The sequence below is a fragment of the Scophthalmus maximus genome, chromosome 5 (assembly GCF_022379125.1).
Source record: "Scophthalmus maximus strain ysfricsl-2021 chromosome 5, ASM2237912v1, whole genome shotgun sequence".
In the NCBI taxonomy this organism is placed as follows: Eukaryota; Metazoa; Chordata; class Actinopteri; order Pleuronectiformes; family Scophthalmidae; genus Scophthalmus; species Scophthalmus maximus.
The window spans coordinates 5,133,567-5,153,646 of record NC_061519.1 but is presented as its reverse complement, the minus strand read 5'-3'; the positions used below and the strand labels follow the sequence as shown (position 1 = coordinate 5,153,646).

At 44.3% G+C, this 20,080-nt stretch overlaps 1 protein-coding gene across 2 annotated transcripts; it reads right to left on the bottom strand.

The window, feature by feature from the left end:
- Positions 1-712: 712 nt before the first annotated feature.
- Positions 713-7,393, bottom strand: cited4a (Cbp/p300-interacting transactivator, with Glu/Asp-rich carboxy-terminal domain, 4a). 2 transcript variants are annotated; one of them, XM_035635608.2, is made up of 3 exons: positions 7,228-7,393; positions 5,839-6,032; positions 713-3,872 (listed from the first exon to the last, which is right to left on the bottom strand). In XM_035635608.2, the coding sequence occupies exons 1-3, from the start codon at positions 7,252-7,254 to the stop codon at positions 3,095-3,097; spliced, it is 999 nt and encodes a 332-aa protein (XP_035491501.2). In that variant the 5' UTR covers positions 7,255-7,393; the 3' UTR covers positions 713-3,094. The 2 variants fall into 2 exon arrangements, with proteins under 2 accessions (XP_035491501.2, XP_035491502.2); XM_035635609.2 differs by having other exon boundaries at positions 5,878-6,032; positions 7,228-7,384.
- Positions 7,394-20,080: the final 12,687 nt, after the last annotated feature.

Here is a 20,080-nt window from a genome sequence, read left to right as displayed (position 1 = left end):
TAGAATTTTCTAATTTACATGTTACTCATGTTGGTGGCCCTGTAATGACACATATTGCAAACACTACATTTCCCGGCAGATACTTGATTTTAAAAACTGATATTGATGTTTATATCTAGGAGTTTAAAAAATATATATCATAGCAAATAGTAATGAAGCTTACATTAGAAACATTGTTGCCACAGTTAGTCCCTACTACTCTCTATTCGGTTGCTGCTTTGCTCTCCTGCATGCTTTACTTTTCAAAGATCCATTATAACAGCTCAAGGACAAAACGATGCCTTGATGAGTAACGTCATGTGGAGCAGCCGCACGCGTATTTCACATCTCCCAATATGACTTTGCTACACAGCTACTTACAAATTTAATAGAATTAATTTTACACAAGTTTCTCGACTATTATTCACTTGGCACTCCAGTTTTAGGCCATAAAGTTGGTTCCACCTTTGTGTTCACCGAGTGCTGACTCACCACTATTTAGGATTTGTTATTTGTACTTTGCTCTTGTGTTTTTGTGGAGATAGCCATCAATGAACACAAAGATACAAAGCCCCTAAAAGTGATTGAAGTGTAATATTGGATATACTGTACACACACACACACACACACACACACACACACACCTTATACACTATAAATCAAATCCATGTGTTATATTGTGCTGTTTTTAGCACCTAACAGTGGATATCAGTCACTGACATACAATGAGTAATTTCTTTAAATAAATATTTTATTTGAAAATAAATACATTTTCTTAAAATAGAATCAATAACATTACAAAAGCTTTGGGGACATGGGAAAGGGAGGGGTAACCCAAATAAATGATGTCATTTTGGAACAAGGAGTACAATCTCACACGTTTATCTACCATCTTAAGACAAGTTCCCACAAACTGTTGTACTGTACATTCTCAGCTGCTTTGTGGGAAAGTGGTGGCATCCCTCACGCTTGCTTTAACATGCAGTCTGCTTGGTCTTAAAGCTTCAGGCTCCTGCACCCAGAAACATTGGTTTACTGCTATCTACACACTTGTTTAAAAAAAAAGAAAAGATTTTTAGGATATAATCTCTTGTCAACACATCAAAACCAGCCACTGATTTACATTTACATCTGACATGTTTTTTTTCTTTTCAAAGTACCTTAAATGTGTCTAGATCAACTTCACCTCTAGTCTACAGTACAAAGATACAATACACAAGAAGGCTGCGCTTATTGATATAGCAGGAATCGGAGGCCACTGTCTCACTAAGGCCAAAAGTATTTCCATTTTAACCGTGAGGTCCTTTGTGGCTGCAGTTTGCCAGGCAGAAAGTAAAACAGAGTGGGAACTCGCTGGCACTTGTCCGCCTCTAAAGCAGCGTTTCAATGCCCATTGTTTGACTAGAGAGCTGTGGAGATGGCAGATCTCCAGAGAGACAGGGAGAGCGGCACAGTTGTATTGGAACAGATTAACACAGTCCACCAGCGCAGCCCTGACCCCTCTGACAGCGCCGCAAATAGCATGAGAGTGCTGGAAGTTCTCCCTCAGCTGGCCCGAGTGGCAAAAGCAGCAGCCTTGACAAAAAAAAAACTAATTACCAATTGCGCAAAAAAAAAAAAAAAAAAAGCACAACGGAACATGTCCGATTTGTAATTATTGAGTCGTTGGAGAATGTGCAAGTCGACCTCAATTAAGACAAGCGTGTGAGAACATGTAATTCAAATCTAATCAGTAGAAAAGCAGCAGAGTAAGCTAATCTATGGCAAAAAAAACAAACAACAACTTTACACACTTTGTGCTCCTCGCTCCTCCTGCCTAATGAAATCGATGCCTCAGGTAGCGGCAGCTTTAAATAATGATTAAGCTAAGTGCTGCCGGGGAGCGCTGTGTCCACATGTTGTGTCCACACACTGAGAACTCTCTCTCTCCCCTTCACCGAGCAGCCTCCAATCGGCTTCAGTGTAGCCGCCAATGGTTGAGGGAGAAGGGCGTCGTTCGATGGGTTTTAAATGCCTCACTGCGCTGACCACACACAGGCAAACACACAAAACACAAAAAAAATGCATATTCTGCAATCACGCGCCTTTTTTCATTCTCTCATTTTTAATCCATTCTTGTTTTTTTGTTTTTCTAATTAACTCCTCAGACCAGTTTTTTGGAGGGGGGGGGCTATACTTGAATCTTGCAACAGGCCACAGGAATGTTGCTGCTCGTACTCTAATGACTTTCTCCATTCCCAGCCCGTATTGCAGTTCCACTAATTGGTAACCCAAGATTTGCTTGCACCGAGCACCCAAATGTCAAAGCCATTTTCTACAAATAAAAAAGCTGAGTTTAATCCAACACTCTGAGCAACACTCTATGTTTACCAATGATTCAATCACAGTTAAATGGCATGGAACAAAAACCATACATTTAATGAGATCTGTTTGTTTGTTTTTTGATCTGAGTGAGATCCAACCGATCCGAGATGAACCCAATCACGTCACTCAGGAATGCTTTTTTGTTGTTGTTGTAGGAACTCTGTTTTGAAGAGCCAGCCTTCAATATGCACACACACACACACGCACAAAAAAAATACTCTTGACTCTAAATCCCTTCATCCTTGCATGAACCAATTCAGAGGTCAAACTTTTATAAATTTGTAAAACATCTGCTACTAGTTGAAGGTGTCTTGAGAAATAAATACACGTAGAGATGCCACAGAATCTAGCAGACCCAGATGGACAGTCTTCCCAGGTTGTCTTCCCCATTTGTGTTGGTTAAGCTCACCATTATCCCAAAGCCTTGGCACAGCAGGCACAAGTGCTGAGGGCCAGATGGGGACAGACAGAGCCCGCTGCATCAGGATGGGCCAAATTCAACAGATCTTACTGGCGCCAGCTCACAGTAGAGAAACCTGGTGCTTCTGCTGCGTTTGCTCTCGTTACAATGCTTCATCGACTCGCAGGCAGGTCAGTCTGAAGGTGTGCTAGACACTGTCGTTTACACAGACACAGATACACCCAAACAGAACAGAGAGATTGTCTCCTCCCGCTGTGCTACTATGGCCACTCAGTCATTCTTTGGGGTGTTCAGACCAAAAAAAACCAAATCATCTTCCGGGCCCTTTGCTCAACAGCTCACCGTGCTCGGCTGCTGTTTGCACACAAAGTCCGATATGAAGTCAAACTCGTTCTGTCCCAGGAAGAGCTCGGGCAGCTCCTGAACACGATCCAAACCAAACTCCAGCACCAGCGACGTCAGAACCTCTTCGTCGATCAGATCCATGTCCATGCCGTTCAGCCCCAAAGGGCCGCCAATGTGCTGCATGCCCGATAGCTGGGCCGGGCCCATCCGGTACTGAGCACCGTTCGGCATGTGGTGTCCATTGGTTGAGCTGAGCGGGTGTCCGTGATACTGAGTGTTGAGTTTCTGAAGGTGCATGCTGGCCATGAGCTGCTGGGAGGTGAGGTTACCAGGGAGGTACTGCTGCGGGTGGCCGCCCTGCTGCTGCTGCTGCTGCTGCTGCTGTTGCTGCTGTTGCTGCTGCTGCTGCTGTTGTTGCTGCTGCTGCTGCTGCTGCTGCTGCTGAGGGTGCATGTGGTGGTGGTGCTGCTGCTGTGGGCCCTGCCCATTGTACATCATGTTCCCAGACATCATCTGGTGGTGGTGGTTTCCCATTGGAGCGCCATTCACCGGCCCGCCCATCCCTCCGGGTCCCACCATGGCCGCCCTCTGTCTCATGGCAGCCTCCATGTTGTTCTGTGGGTTCCTGCCGTAGTGCATCACCTGTCCATTGGGCAGAGTCCGCAGGCCGGGCTGGCCATTGTGCTGTGGAGGTCCGTTCATGCCCATCCTGAAGCCGTGGCTCATGGGCATCATCATGTGTTCAGCCATGGTTCCTCTGTCACTGTTAAGAAAGAAAAAAAAACATTTGGGAAAATGAGACATTAGATTTCTATTTGTTATACAACCAGTAGTCAGTTCAACTGAAATATGACTAAAATATCCACAATTGCAAGCGTTACTCTACAAAGTATGTTCAGTCGACTCATTTTGAGGAGTATTACTGCTAAAGACTTTTGACTGTAAACCGATGTAGGGCAGAGCGCGGCTTAAACTCCCGTGGTTTCTTTTCTCGATGAGCGAAAAAAACAACGAGAATGAGTGCAAACTGGTGTCGTCTAGCCATTCAGAGGGTCACTGTTACTCAAGACGGAGAACAAAAGGACCAGTTTATTGTGCACACTGACGGCTGCGGACACAACAGACGTGTAGTTGTTCTCATTCTACTACTTGTCGGTGCCCTTTAAGCGTAGGACTGGTGCACAGCGAGAAATTGGTGGAGCAACGGGCGTCCACACAGAGCTTCACGTACACCCTCCGATGGCCAAACTTGCGTCATGCTGACCTTGCATAACAACCTCAATACGCAACGTGCGTGTTCTGATGATTGTGAATGGACATATGACACATTATTGAATTTATTTCTCAATAATGTGTTATGTGACATCATCTCTGTGGTGTCATCAGGATTCTCTCAAACTGGGCCTGTGACTTGTGGTAAAAAGAGTTACACAACGTCGACTTGACCCAGCAGAACTGGGCTTGGAAAGATAGCAGCCACCGGGAAAAAGTGAGGGCTTACCAGAAAAAAAATCACGGTGCACTGTGGGAAATGTAGGATACAGCGTTTAGGCAGGATTTTGGCTAGTAGAGATTAAAGTCAGCTGCTCTGATTTGGACCAGTCTTTCTTTAGCCTGTTTCTGCCGAGTGTCACAGCTTCAGAGAAGCGTATCACTAAATTGCCTGAGTGCCCTTTAAAAAAAGGAATGTTTTAAAAATCACTATATCAACAAGCTCTGACTCACACAGTTTCTCTTGCTTCATTCAGAGGCTTCCAGTGGAATCGGAAGCTTCCCCGTGAGAAAAAAACAAAACACGTCTCAAAACCTCCAAAATTACACCATCAGTGAATTACCACAGAATAACACACTGACAAGGGAGGGCAGCAATACCCTTGCAGCCAAAAGGACGCAGAGGAATGCTTCTCCAGACCACACACACACACGCACACACCCCCCCCCCCCACCCCCCCCCCCCTCTCTCTCCCTCAACACACATCAACCCACCTCTGTCTTCACACAGTCATTACTAAAGATCTTCAATAAAGATTGCCCACAGATGACAAACAGATCGTGCCCATGCTGACGCTGAAATTTCCCGTCAAGGTTATTGGCCCGTTCAAAATTGATAACACTGTTTTTATAAGCTGCCCCCTACACCGGGCTGATCATGAAAACGCACCCGCAGCGGGGGCCATGTAATTAGTATGTCTGTGGAAAAACAAAGATATTTGAGGCAATTAAACCCCCCCCCCCCTTTTCTCAACAACACAAAACCCCCCACACAACTCAAGTAGTGCCCCTGGCTGCTTGTAGCAATTCATCCCCTTTTAGTGCAGATAAAACAAGACACTTAAATCCTCCTAAACATTCTGCTCTTTGTCACCTAATTACACCCCGTCTCTCCGTGGAGCCTCCTCACAGACCTGCATTACCATTCAGCCAAATGTCACTTTGCGCACACACACACGCGCACACACAGACTGGGCGAGTGTAATAATTGCTGGCATTGTTACACAAGCATGTAACCGTTCCTCTTCATCTTGAGGGGGGGGGGGGGACCGTGCGTGTGGGCCACAGTCCCCAGCGTTCGATGCCGTGAAAGCCGCAACAAACGTTAACGCAACGATTACGCAGTCGCGCCGCGGTGGAACGCGGTGGATGTCGATACGCGTCGCCAGGTCCGATTAGTTTAATTCAATTGTTCTACAAAACAGAAGAGGGTTGGAAAGTGATGCCCCTCTCTCTACCTGTCTCGGGGAGGGGGGGCAGCAGCAGACGACACGTACCCGGTGTGTGGATGCAGAATCCGTGGGGAGAAGTTGGATCGGTGCCGGGGGGGGGTTGTTGCTCCAGCTGATGCTCCGGCTACATGCAGCCCTGCGGTGGATTCGAGCTCACTGCTGCGCCTCGGCCAGTGAGAGGAGTTTGTTTTCTGGGTCATCTGAGGGATTATATACATGTATAAAGCACACAGCGAGGGAGGGAGAGAGAGAGAGAGAGAGCGAGGGAGGGAGCGACAGCGAGAGGAGGAGCCACCGTCCTCTCCGTCTCCTTTGTTGCCATTGGTCCTTCCCTCTTAATCACTGTGCAAAGAAACGCGCACTAACCACCTCCACTGATCCAGCGGAGCAGCGCAGCCCCGTCTCCGGCGAGCCGCTGAGCCCCGTGCGCGCGCGAGTGCGTGCGTGCGCGCGCGCGTGCGGGAGAGATTTCACTGCCGCCTGCCTTCATTACCCTTACACTATTATCCCTAATGATCCCTGCTCTCCTAACTGAAAGCTTTCTGTTTAAAGAGCAGCAGGGAGGCCATGCACAGCCACTTTTGTGCTGCAGACAGAAGAGATGTCTGACAGCAGTTCACATGGAGCTGGATGGATCTGTGGGAAGTCGCCCTGCAGTATTGATTGAGCTTATCTGAAATATTGACAAGTGATCATTTGGCCAGCCACCAGGGAGCGATCCACATTAGATCTCATGTCGTCCATCTTTATTGTGAATAAAGGCTGTCGGGTGTAGACTAAATGTGAATTAATATTTACAAGATTTGTCCAAAATCCCAACTTTCTGCGGCATAATTTTTGTTTGGGCAGCTATCGACATGTTTTAAACTTTACCAAAGCTTGTATGCAAAGGTGCCAGCTGTAACTGTAAAAGGTGGGCCATAAACCAAAACACAGAGAGGGTAAACAAAACCGTTTAACATGACTCATTGCATTTGATTCACTGTGACTGTAAAAACATATTGACGAGTGCAACTTTACAGTGTTTCATAACCGAATTATGATCGTGTGAAGATAAGTTTAAATGTCTGCCGGTCTGCACAAAGGACAGTGTTGTGGGTAACCAATGCCACATGTAACAAAGACTGGCTGGGGATGTGATCTGTGAGGTATTCTAAGAACACCGTAAACTGAGTCAAGTGTTTAAAGTACTTGCTTCCCCAGTGTTACATTATGATTGCATGTAACACTGCGGATGAATGTGGTATTCAAACAATACTGCTGCCTGCAGTAGAACCCAGGAGTCAATCTGAAGGTAATGTTTATAGTCTTTATAGGATGAAGACCCGGTTTCTCCTTGACCTTAAATTTTGCACAGTAAACAAGATGAAATTTTAAAAAAAGAAGTAAACTTACAGTTGCACAGGAAACGTTTTTCCTCATCTCATTGCCTTGGAGCTAATCCTCGGAGAATTATTAAAGGATCTGCCGCGCAAGCAACTTCAGAATGACCTCGGTAACTTTCTAAAACTCTGGACTTGTGTTTGGATTTGTACTGTTTGAGACTTAAATGTGTTAGTTCCTGTTTTACTTTGAGATTTCTTACCCTCTGTGTCTTGTTCTTGTTTTACTTCCTGTCTTTGTCTGGTTTCCCACTCTCGTGATTGTCTGCCCCGCCCTGAGTCACCTGTGACCAAGTATCTGTACCTCCCTTGTGTACGTAGTCTCTGTGCTCCCTAGTGATCTCTGTCAGTCCATCTGTTCAGGTTGGCTCAGTTCACCTCAGTCCTGTTTTGCTCCTTCTTTATTCCCCTGGGTTTATTACCTAAATTTGAGTTTCACCTGCCAACAGAGATGTCGACCTCCCTATTCGATTAAATATTATTTTCTGCACTACCTGCCTGTCTGACATCTGCATTTTGGGTCCTGTAAACTACCAAATCCTTAATGAGGATGGAACTGAAGAGGCATTTTTTAGCCTCTGTGTTTTCCCACAGCTTCAAGTGGGTGAACATCATGCTAATCTGCTGTGCTGCAGAATACACCGTGCATGTTGTAAATTGACTGGTCTCCACACTGTGGTTTGTTTGTTCGTTACACCTGCTTAGCAAGCAAGCCACATGATAGCGGTAACAGCCTGTCCTGCAGTCGGCTCTGAATTTTGCTAAGTAGGTAACTCGCTTGGTAGGAAATTTGACCGGCAAGCATTCAACTAAACTGAGCAACTTAACTACGGGTACAATGCAGACACCGGGTTTGTTTGAAGAAGAATATGTGGAAGAGAAGAGTTTAGATACTTTCAAACTGTCCCCTGTGGGTCCTGGTGGTGGAATCTTAATATGCATGTCTTCCAACTCAATCCAGTTGCCTGAAGATGTCTTTAAAGAGAATATTGGGAATTCATATGTATAGGAAATTTCCCATCAGTCTATCCCTGTAATTACCAAATGTGGCCACAGTAGCCACTCAACAGCAAAAGTGACATGGTCTCACTTTAAGGTTATTGTTTTCATGCAACAACAACAAAAAGACACAAAACGTAATCATTTTTCAAGGTTTTCCTTCACCTCGTTTGCATTTTTGGACACTGCACGGGGAGATGTTGACTTAACTTTAAATGCAAAGGCCACGATACACTCCACCGGTGTGTGTGTGTGTGTGTGTGTGTGTGTGTGTGTGTGTGTGTGTGTGTGTGTGTGTGTGTGTGTGTGTGTGTGTGTGTGTGTGTGTGTGTGTGTGTGTGTGTGTGTGTGTGTGTGTGTGTGTGTGTGTGTGTGTGTGTGTGTGTGTGTGTGTGTGTGTGTGTGTGTTTGAGAAAGACATAAGTCCTTGTTCCTTGCTGCATGGTGGAACTCTAACCACCTCCATCCAGCTCCAGAGCGAGCACACGCCAGCCAGTCCCTTTGTTGAGCCCTCCCTCCCCGTGTGGACGGAGTCAGGGCCCTCAGCAGGAGCTTGGTATGTATTCCTGTTGACACACTCACTCCCTCCGCTGCAGAGGAATGTGTCCTATTTTCGGGCCCCTAAAGTCAGCCAGACCTCCAGCCTCTCTCTCTTATGCTTGATTAACTTGACCATTGTTTTTTTTTCTCTCTCCCCCATTTGTGTTTTGATCTACATTCTCATTCTCCTCCATTAATTTATAAGGAGCTGTTGTTCTCGGCCGTTGTTTTGATGAGTGCATTGCTCGAGTCATGCTCAGGTTGTTCATTCTGCCAAACACTGTTTAACTTGATTCGACAGGATTGTCAGTGGCGAAGTGGAACTTTGCCCCACCGAATTACATAACAGCTGTGGGTCCCAGTTACAGTTCAGATTGATGCATTGTAATATATTTAATAGGTTTAAGTTTCAAGGCAGGGGCATTGGATGGAATATTACTGGGCCTACAAGATGGAAAATCCCTAAACCCATAATACCATAATACAATGGCAAAGTTAACAAAGAAGCTCCAAGTGTCACAGTCGGTTGCACCAGGACAATTTTTACAAACCTGCACCCGTAAGGTGCATTTTCATTTTGTATATTTTTGGAGAAAAAACACACTTTTGTTGGTGACGAAGAACCAAACCTCTCATGGTTGAAAATTATTCGGGGCTAAAGAAAAAAAATCTCCTTGCTTACAGCCCCAAATGCCCAGGCCAGGCGGCACTTGGTACATGCATGTCTGCAAGATTTCCAAGAGTTAGATGGGAAGTTTGATTCCACTCTCCTTTATGTACAGTTAATGTGAAGCTACATCACGCCGCCGGTCAGCGAAGGTTAGCCCCCCTGAAAAGCCCAAACTATTTTGTCATTGAGAGACGAGGATAAAATGTCCTTACTGAGATGCCATAGGACATCGCGTCGTTCACTCCTGCACCACTTTGTTGAACACTGTCAAGGGCTGTCAGACATGGCTGCTTGTTCTAACGTGACGGCCCATCGCACAACTCTAATTATTTGACCTCATCTGCTCGTCTGAGAATCACTTGCTGGTCTGAGTGAGACCGAAAACCAGTTCTGACATTTAACCAATGGAACTGTTGCTCACGGTTATTGATCATCGCTTGTGTAGGGCTGCGCTCCAGCTAGCCCGTATCATAACTCAGCGGTACAACTTATTAATCTTCCTCAGCCTTTAGCCAACAAAGGCCATCAAGTGCATGTTATTGCGTCTCAGACTGTGTAATGACCACAGCCTCCATGCAAAGGCAGGAGGAGAGATTGGATGTAATTTGTTTATGTGCAGCAGCGCGGACAAAGACACCAACGCACTCATTCCCTTTCTCTCTGCCTTGTTTGTTTCTGTCTTTTTATCATGCCTGCCCCCCCCCCCACCCCCCACTGTATATATCCAGGTTTCATATTACTCGCTGCTTCTTGTTCCCTGTTATTCCCGCCCCTGCAGCAGCGCCCCCACTCCCCCATCCCCCACGCCTGTCCTTTCACACCGACTGTCTCTTACTTGTGTGCTTATTCCAATAAGGGTTTCATGTATTGTCACGACATGATTAATGCAGATTTTGGCGAAAGGTAATTATTGCCAGCTGAAGGGCAGGAGCACACATGAGGTAATCACAACAGACGACTGCTCGAGCTGCAGCTCCCGCTCTGCCACTTGCCCTCATCGGGAGACAGAACACTGCGAAATGGATCTGTAAAAAGGTCATTGGAATAAATTGTCTCTTGGGTACAGTAACGAGTGTCTCTGTGTGTCCTAACTGTCCGTATTATGACATTCATGATGAGTAAGATGATTGAGTGTTTTCCTTTTTTTCGTTTCTTGTGACCAAAGAAGGTTTCTGTGAGGAAATGCAGTGGTGTGAAAAAGTGTTTGCCCCCTTCCTCATTTCTTATTTTATTGCATGTTTGTCAGACCTAAATGTTTCAGATCATCAAACACATTCAAATATAAGATAACACAGGTAAACACAAAATGCAGTTTTTATTATTAAGGGGAAAAAAAATCCTGTGTGAAAAAGTGATTGCCCCCTAAACCTAATACCTGGTTGGGCCACCCTTAGCAGCAACAACTGCAATCAAGCGTTTGCGATAACTTGCAATGAGTCTTTTACAGCGCTGTGGAGGAATTTTGGCCCACTCATCTTTGCAGAATTGTTGTCATTCAGCCACATCAAAGTCTTCATTTTGTTTTTCTTCAGCCATTCAGAGGTGGACTCGCTGGTGTGTTTTGGATCATTGTCCTGCTGCAGAACCCAAGTTTCACGGCAGTGAAAGTGTGGCACTAACTGCCTGCTGCTAATTAGCTGCTGTGCCGACTAGAGTTGGGCTGAAATGTCTGACAGCAAATAATACACTGAATCAGGGAAACTTGCATGAGGCTAAAATCCCACTTGGCTTCTAAGGGTGATTGCTCTCAACAATCGACTCAAGAATCCACATCTCAAGAAAACAATATTGTGGTCAGAGCAGTACAATATGAACACAAAGCACATGACACTTTTTAACAACTAATTAAAGAAAGAACTAATGGGGAAGAATATATACTTTGATGATGAAACAGTTGACACGATTTCACTGATCGAATGCTTTTTCAGTCTGAATTCTACTCATGTAAATTGTGATTCAATATAATTATCGTGATATAACAACTTTAGCATTTCAAGAAGGAAACACGAACGGCTGGAAAACTGCAAACTAAGTTGGATAGAAGTTCCATGATGCATGAGATTAAAGAGCTGGGGTTATCTGATCAGTCTTTCTATAACTCGATCACGATACAATTTGAATTGCCATATTCCCTCCAAATTTTGAAAAGGATTGTTGAGAATATCCACATTCAAAACAGCGCACAGGCTTTTCTATTATCTGCACCATTTAAAACACAATATGGAATCAAAGACACTGTTTTCAATATAGTCATTCAAATCTTCTTCTTTTCTTTTAAATAAAGAGCTGTATTCAGCATTCAATGATGAAGTACTCGGAACTCATTAGTCACGCTTCAGACTTTGTGAGATGCAGCGCTTGTGCCAACTTCGCAGATAATACTCTGGGCGTGCTCGCTTCATTCTTCCTTTAAAGGTGGTTGACTACGTGTCACGTTATGTCGCATTATTACAATCGCAGACCTTTGCCTGACAACTTTGCTTTTAGAAATGAGTCTGCGCAAAGCTGAATCACTGCCACAATGATGTAGAGTCCTCATCTGCCATGCTACTAGCTTATGTTGAACTGTCTTTCACATTTGTCATGCATGAAAGAGACGCTACGATGGACATGTGATATAATTTGGCCAGTCAGCAAAGCCCCCTCGCAGGCAATCATTTCGATGGTTTGTGAACGTAGCACTGATCCACAAGAGAGACCTACTGTCAATGTCATGAAAGACGTAGACGTCTTCAGAGTTGATCATGATGTTGAATTATCACAGCTATTCTCAACAGCAAGGTGTTTCTGCGGCCAGACTATGCAGCTATTCTACCAATCCAAATACACCTTTGCTCGTTTACCAGTAGGGGAGGAGAAAGGTCGCTGTACCAGTAACGTGATGAACCAAGCACAGTGCCATATCCATTCCCTTTTTAAAAGTCCGGTGTGCTTGCACATTGGCAGATTCGCAAGGTAGTCAGAGAGAACATTTCTCTGCACAGGAAATGGTTTCACTTCGCACATGAGCAGATCATCTGTGTGCGTGACATGCGGAGTGTACGCACATTGTGTACCCTTGTTATTTTACTATCTTGATTGTGCGCCACTGACTGACGCCCCGAGAAAAAAAAAATGCACCAACAATCTGCCCGACAACCCAACAACTCTTAACAAAGTTGGTGCTTTGATCATCAACACATCATCAGTCTAAGATTAGATTGACAGCACAACGGGCATAATCGTGAGTTGTATCTGACCGCTCTGAAATGTAAAGACTGCAGATTCATTAGCATGTGTCCCGCTGTCGCCATATGGCTGCAGGGATTTAATGACCTGAAGGAGAATCAATCATATAAAATTTAAATCGATGCGTATTACTGCACTGCATAAAATGTATAAATCAATGCATAAAATCACCGAAGTGCCTGCAGGGTGACATTACCTTATTGACATTACCCTGTTTTTTTCCTCTCCCCCCACCTGTGCACTGTGCGTGCTGCGCTTGGCACCAGCCGCCCGCCACAGAGAGACAAAATAAAGTCAGGGAACAGTCGGAGCTCTTGCTTGCGTTGGTCCTTCTATTCAGAAACTGGAGGTTTCTGTCTCTCCCCAAAATGATCATCGCTGTTGCATCCAAATAACAATCAGCAAGCCAAGGAACTCACAAAAGGCGTCAGCGTATTTCCATGATCATTTTGGGGATAGTTTCTCTATCATGGATTTCAAAAAATGGGTGCCCTTCATGGCATTATGATCAAAAAGTAATAATGACAAAAATGACTATTAAACTAATCATGTTTGCACTTCCGGTGACCACCACAATAATATAACAATAAAAGTTTACATTGAATCTGTTCAAGCTGCCTTTAGATCGGCCAGGTCATTGAAGGTCAACACATTCTACAATGAACATACTGTATAATGGATTAAACTGCATTATACCAATATAAGCAGTGGACAAAAATGACAACATGAGCCTTATGTAATGACAGAGTTTCACTCCCCCCCACTCTCGCTGAGTGTTCAACAATGGCAGGGGCCTCCTCTCTTCTGTCCTTCCCCTCCTCCTATACAGCCCAGGAGGGAGGGGCGTCCCACCTGCTGCTCCAGGTTGTAGAAACAGGAGCATGTGCTGTTTTATTAGCGTCTGTGTTTATGTGTGTGCACGTCCGCTCATGCATGTGTGCTTGAGGTGCCGTTTCTCCACTAATGTCAGTGTTTGCCAGGGAGGGGGATGAGGAGGAGGAAGGGGGGGGGGGGGGGGGGGGGGGGCTGGCCGGCCCTCGAATTCCTGCGTCTCTTGGTGTGAGCTGTGTTGTGCTCCAGCAGTTCCATTTGGCCAACAACACCCCTCACTCCCCAACCTCTCTAACCCCCATTAGGCAACGTTTACAATTCCCGCGTGCTCAGATCAGGTCCAGACCACGTCTTTGCTCATTATCTTCACACAAATGCCGAGGCTGCAGATGAACGCGCCGAGTGTGGCGCTGACATAAACCTGTGTGTAAATGACACAATGCAACTGATCACAAAGCTGCAACAGGAAACTGGTGTAACAGTCGTTACTCCATCACATGACTTCCCCTTTCAGTGTTTGAGACGCTGAGAAATCTCCATCTTTAGTTATTTCATCAGAAACTGCAGATAAAAATGTTGCGTGACTCTCATGTTGATTTTCTTAAACTCAAGTGACCCGTCATATTTTGCCAAATTCTGGGGTAACTTTCACCCAATTCTGAGATGTATCTGTTTCAAACGAGCTATTTCTTCAGCAGAGAAGCAGTTTGCAAATTGGATCATCAAGATAAACCGGGACACTTTGATTATTGACATGCACTTCAGTAAACAAGTTAGTAACTGTTTGCTTCCTATGCAACCTCAGGGCAGGTTAACACATTTATCTACACTCTGCGAGACCTAAACGGCTGATGCACAAGTATGTTGTGTGTGTGTGTGTGTGTGTGTGTGTGTGTGTGTGTGTGTGTGTGTGTGTGTGTGTGTGTGTGTGTGTGTGTGTGTGTGTGTGTGTGTGTGTGTGTGTGTGTGTGTGTGTGTGTGTGTGTGTGTATGTGCGCGTGCATGTGCATGTGCGCGTGCATGTGCATGTGCGCGTGTGCGAGCGACAGAGAGCGAGAGAGAGAGAGAGAAACTGAATAAACAAAATTAATAACAGGAAATTATGTTGCAAATCACATCTGGCATGTTGTAAAAAATTGATAAAATGTCATGGTTAACCAGAAAAAAACTTTTTTACGTAATCAAAATAGTCACTTGGAGAAACATTATTTCTCTCCGAAGCTTGATTTGTCTGCCCATCTCTTAGTCATGTGCACATGTGACTTGGTTTGTCACTGGCTTTCTACATGTACCGATGTGCAAGATGTCCGACGGCAAAGTTGTGCCGCAACTGCCAGGACATTAGATGAAAGGAAAGGCCTGTGACCAGGGAGGCACCGTCCACCTCCGAGAGTAAAATAAAGAAATGAGACTGATTAATATTCAGTGCGTCCACTGCCATGTGTGAAAAGTCACTGTGAATACTGAGGAAAGTTTTCACCAACCACTGATGCGACATGCAAATAGGCTTCTGGACCTGAGAGATTCCACACAGAGACGTCGCTGAAGGTGCCACATCGACCCCCCAACCACAGGCCACTGAGGTTTATTGTCAATATCAGTACTGTTGTATTACGCCCCGCTCTCTAAGTTCCTATCACCCACAGTATCCTTTGTTTCACATAATTTGTTTCGTACAAACTTCCTTAAACGGTATCCTGTAGTATTTCTAGTATTTTGTATGTTGCCGTTGGGACACGTACAATGAAATAGTTTTGTCGTTGTGGCTGCATGTAGGACTAGCCCATAACAGATGGGGAAGCACAGTCATTAAAAAAAATAAATGGAATGCAAAAAATTCTACACCATAATCTCCACTTGTGCTTTTGAACAATGCGCAAAATTGTCCGATCTATCACATGAACCAATTTTGCCTGCCATCTGTAAGAAAGAGGCGAAACACTAACTTCTTTCTAAAAGGAACAGACTTCACCAGAGCTGATGGAGGCAGCTACGAGGAGCTGGGTTCAGACAATTAGCAGGTGAAACATTATGATAGAAATGTCAATCAATCATTTCCTACATAACTAACTTGTGATGTGACGGAGGCCTCTTTTCCCAGAAGCAATTTTTAAGTTGGACTTAGAAAAATGACTAACTAAAAAGTAATTACTAACAAGTGCTTCACTGTGGAGGCCAATCCCAAAAGCTCCAGTTCAGAGATTGTTAAGAGAGTCAGTGATGAAATAAAATACTTGTAATAGCTATTCTGAAAAATGGCTTGATATTTACAACTGTCGAAACAGGTATCTGTCATTTCTAACTGCAATGCTCGAGTGTCCATCAAACTTGTCAATCTGGAGCTATGACTTCCTCTGCTGACGGCTAATTGCCAGAACAACAATTCCGTTCTTTGTGCCTTTTATGCAGAATAAAGGCGCCACTTTCCCACCTTGAACATGCTGCATTTAAGTGATTTACGACAATCTATTTTTAAAGAGTCTGGCCGCAGAAACACCTGGAGCATGAGCACGTGGAGGTCGAGCACACCTTGCTGTCAGCATCAGTAAGAATAAAATGTCACATTTGTTTTTGTCGCATTTATCTACACGAATGTCCTGCATTAAAAAAAACAACAACCTTCCATTAAAAGCAAGTGGCAAACCGTGACGTCACCCTTTGGTTGTGAACTGCATTTTCACCAGCTCCATGTTAGTTTTTTTGAAACCGGACGTAGCATTTGGGGTGGATCTGACTGAGATGTCATCCACTGCCATTTAATTTCAATCACTTTCTCATAGACTTCTGTATAAACTGACTTATTTTTGCAACCAGCGAGTCGCCCTGTGCTGGGGATTCCAGAGAATACAGGCATCAGGCACTTCCGCATTGGCTTCATTTTCCGGACCCGGTGACTACGTCCATATTTATGTCCATGCTATGGTTAAAAGTAGCTTTTGACTGTTTCTTTCCATCATTGGATTTGCTGGTCCTCCAAGCTGATTCTGGCCAAACAGTGAAATGAATGTGTCATAGCAATGCTGTCTATTTTCAATGTGAGGGTTATTAATACAGCCTATGGATTATACTTTGCACTTGACACGCTTTGTTATAAACATATTAGATCAGCATAAAGTCCTAGTCACACCAGAAAGTGGTACATATGAATTAATCTGTAACATATTCCAGAAGCATTGTGATGCAGTGACAACACTTTGCAGAGTTGGCTAGTGAACTGCTCTAGCTGGCTCACTAGCCAACTGGGAAAGTGCTTCCCAAATGTCCCCTAAGGCTTCGCACTTTGTTGTCCCTGCTATTCTTTGACATTTTTTCTTTTTACCACCGTATTCCTTCATAAGAAGTTACTGAAGAGGAAAAAATACATTCACTTCTGATTCCTTTCTCCGTCTCCCGTGTCTTCAAATCGTTGCTCCCGAGCAAATTAATGGGGCTAATATGCTACAATACATTCGTACCACGTTGGACTTGCTAACAAGCACACAATGTTTGACATGTGTGACAACACAATTGCACCTTGCTCGTTTTAGGACACTTTACTGTGTTTTTCCTTTTTTCTTTTCTTTTTATATTGTGTGACCTGTAGCACTGAAGAAACCTGTACACGGAATATTAAACATAACAATGACAGTAAATTCTACCTTGTACCTTTTGAATGAATGATTTATTGAACTCCTGTGAAGAGCAAATCTGTCAATTTTTAATGCTGGTATGACCAAGTCTCAACAAACAAGGGCATTTTGCAATGTTGGTGTAAAAGAAAAACAAGAAGTACCTACTCAACTGGATTTAAATTTGTTACAGTGTAATGAGTAATGGAAGCATAATGTTCCTGTTTGTACACAGCCAACAAGACTGTCTGTTCATACTGAGTCGTGTTAATACGCTGTGAGTCACTGGGACTGCTCGTGTTCACAAATAATATGAAATGAACACACGCTTACAGACAGCGAGATTATATATTTGTCATAAGGAGACGCGCACAATGTATGACGCATGTCTCACAAACATCGGCTGGGCTTGTTGTCTCAGCCATTCACGTGGCTCTGTGTTGTTACAGGTTCACCTCCTGTTGTCAGTGCTCACTGACTCCAGCCCACAACCGCAGTTTCATAATGTTGCTGCAAAACCATAGGATTACTCAGCAATACAGTAAAGGAACCACATACAGTTTGAGTCTTATCCACACAAATGCTTTGTTTTGGAGCGGGCTGCTATTTGCTGTTCATACTTTGCTTTGTTCACAGAAAAGGCTGATGTGTGTGGAAGTTCTGAGAGACGCACATCAACTCTGCTCAGCATGTTAAACCCTCGAATGAGATATACTGTTAATGTGAAGTTTATGTTCCCGTCACACAAAATGTAACCCTATTTTGATAGCTTGAATTGATATTTTCACCAGTTCATGCGAATATGCTAAATATATGCAATATCCCTCTTAGGGATTAACTGATAAGGCCTTCTTTCTTTTATTAGGTCGTCTTCAACATAAAGCACACACAAATCCATTATATATTGCTAAGATTGCTTCGTGAACAGTTCAAACACAGCCGAAGGCTCTGTTAGTAGTTGTGTTTTTAGACCACAGATTAACCGCAGCAGACTCCGCTTGCACTGAGACTACCTTTACATATTTCTTTTCAACTAAACCAAACCTGTAGTCTGGGTTTTTGGACCAAGGGGGAACATTTTCACTTTTACACTGTTGTCTTTTTTAGTTCTGGTCCAGTTCCTGTTCACACCGCCTCACGATGAACAAACCAAGAGCCGACATGAAGTAATTCAGACAGACAGGTCGATTTTCTTTCACACCACAAATTAAACCTCGGCAGAGTTCGCTTGGGAGCAGACCAAGACCCTCCTTCTCGGGTGATCTGGGTCCGGTTGTGTACCACAGTTTGACTGAGGGCTGTCACACCAGCCCAAATGAACCTGATCTAGTGAACATGGGAGTTCGGTTCAACTGAGGTACAGGAATTTTCAGAACTTTGAAATGTCTACCAAAAACACATTCTTGGCCCAGTTTTAATCAAGTGCAGGGCTTTAGTCAGAAAAATCGCTGAGGACTAGCAGCACAATTGCTGCTACGACAAACTTGTTGCGTGTGGATCACCACGTCAATCAACAAACGACACGTATTCAAATTGTTAACCGTTAAACATTTCTGATCGTTACTGAGCCGTTACTGTGGTGTTATCTTGTAGACCCGGCTCCAACTGTTATTTGGATCATCAAATGAACTCACATATCGACCTGGCAATGTTTTGGCAGTGTGCTCAGCCCCGCGCTGCTTGTTGCCTAAGACTAGATGTGAACTTAGTGCAGGGAGCACAGGGTCCAGTTTGCTATTCTTAGCACTCTTGGAATGCTGATTCTCCGCCCTGTTATTTTGTTTGTGCTCTCTTCACTTTCGGTCATGTTAGGAAACTTGTGTTTGGCCTGGCTGCTCTTTGCCAGGATAACAACCGGCCCCCGGGGCCTGTGACGTGCTGTTGCACTGTTGCTGTGGAGAGGAAGAGTCATGATGAGGTGAATAACAAGCAGCCCAGTACTTTTAAGGGAAATCTCTGGATATTGTGAAGACTACATGCACTGCATTGTGGCTTCTTTAAAGTTTGACTCACGAATAGGTCCTATTTTCGCACAAAGGACTAGCATCCTACTGATCTTGCTCTGTTGCTCAGAAATTAGTGAAGCAGTATGTGTGAGCAGGTTATTACATGTTCAAATACACATTTTGGGAAAAGGCGTGTGGGAAAGAGAGTGAGTAACACTCTAGACAAGGTGCAAGTGTCTTGCTTCAGACTTGCTTCCGGATGCATCCGGAATTCCTCCAGAGTCTCAGGGTGAATTTATTCAAGCCACAGATTGTATTACCAGTCTTATCTTCAGCTGCTGCTCACCATTAGGAGCACATATTGCAGAATTTTAAGATTGGCAAGTTGCCAAAATGCCCCTCAGTAGTCTCATGTTATATTTTAACTTCAGTTTTTATAAAAAAGGACCAGATATTTCCATATTTCATATTCATCTTTTGAATGTCCAAATTAGCTACCCGCACTGTGGTAATGATGTTGAGATATTTTGTTGGATAAGTAAAAATGTCTTGGCGTGCTGGTGGTGCTGGATAGAAAGTCAGGGGTCACCAAAGTCACGCACATTTCATTACAATACATCCCATGTGGGCGGAGATAGAGGGGTCGTCCACAAACTGGAAGGGCGGTGGTTCGATTCCCGCTTCCCCCAGTGAGCATGCTGAAGCGGGGCAAGACACTTAAACTTCCAGCAGTGTGAGAGCTAATAAAGTGAGAGCTAAGTCAAAAGCAGCGGGGGTTGTGTGTGTGTGAATACAGTCCATTTACTGCAGATTGTGGAGATATTTCTGTTTGGACCAAAGTGCTGGAGCGAGCAACAAAACCATTTTGCCCTGAGCTAAAGTGGATTTAATGTTCTTCAAATTGACTTTGTCTAAAGTCATAAAACCTAATCAGCGTCAAACTATGGAGACGTGACTTGATAATATCATTACTGTATGCGTGTCCCGTGTGCACCTATACATTTTCAAACCTTTATCCTATAACAACATAATCATTTAACTGCA

Coding starts and splice junctions, on each gene's coding strand:
- cited4a (XM_035635608.2), bottom strand. CDS start 7,254: ATGAGGAAAAACGTTTCCTGTGCAACT. Junction 6,033..7,227: donor AAAACGTTTCCTGTGCAACT/GTAAGTTTACTT, acceptor ATAATCCCTCAG/ATGACCCAGAAAACAAACTC. Junction 3,873..5,838: donor GCCCCCCCTCCCCGAGACAG/GTAGAGAGAGGG, acceptor CTTTCTTAACAG/TGACAGAGGAACCATGGCTG.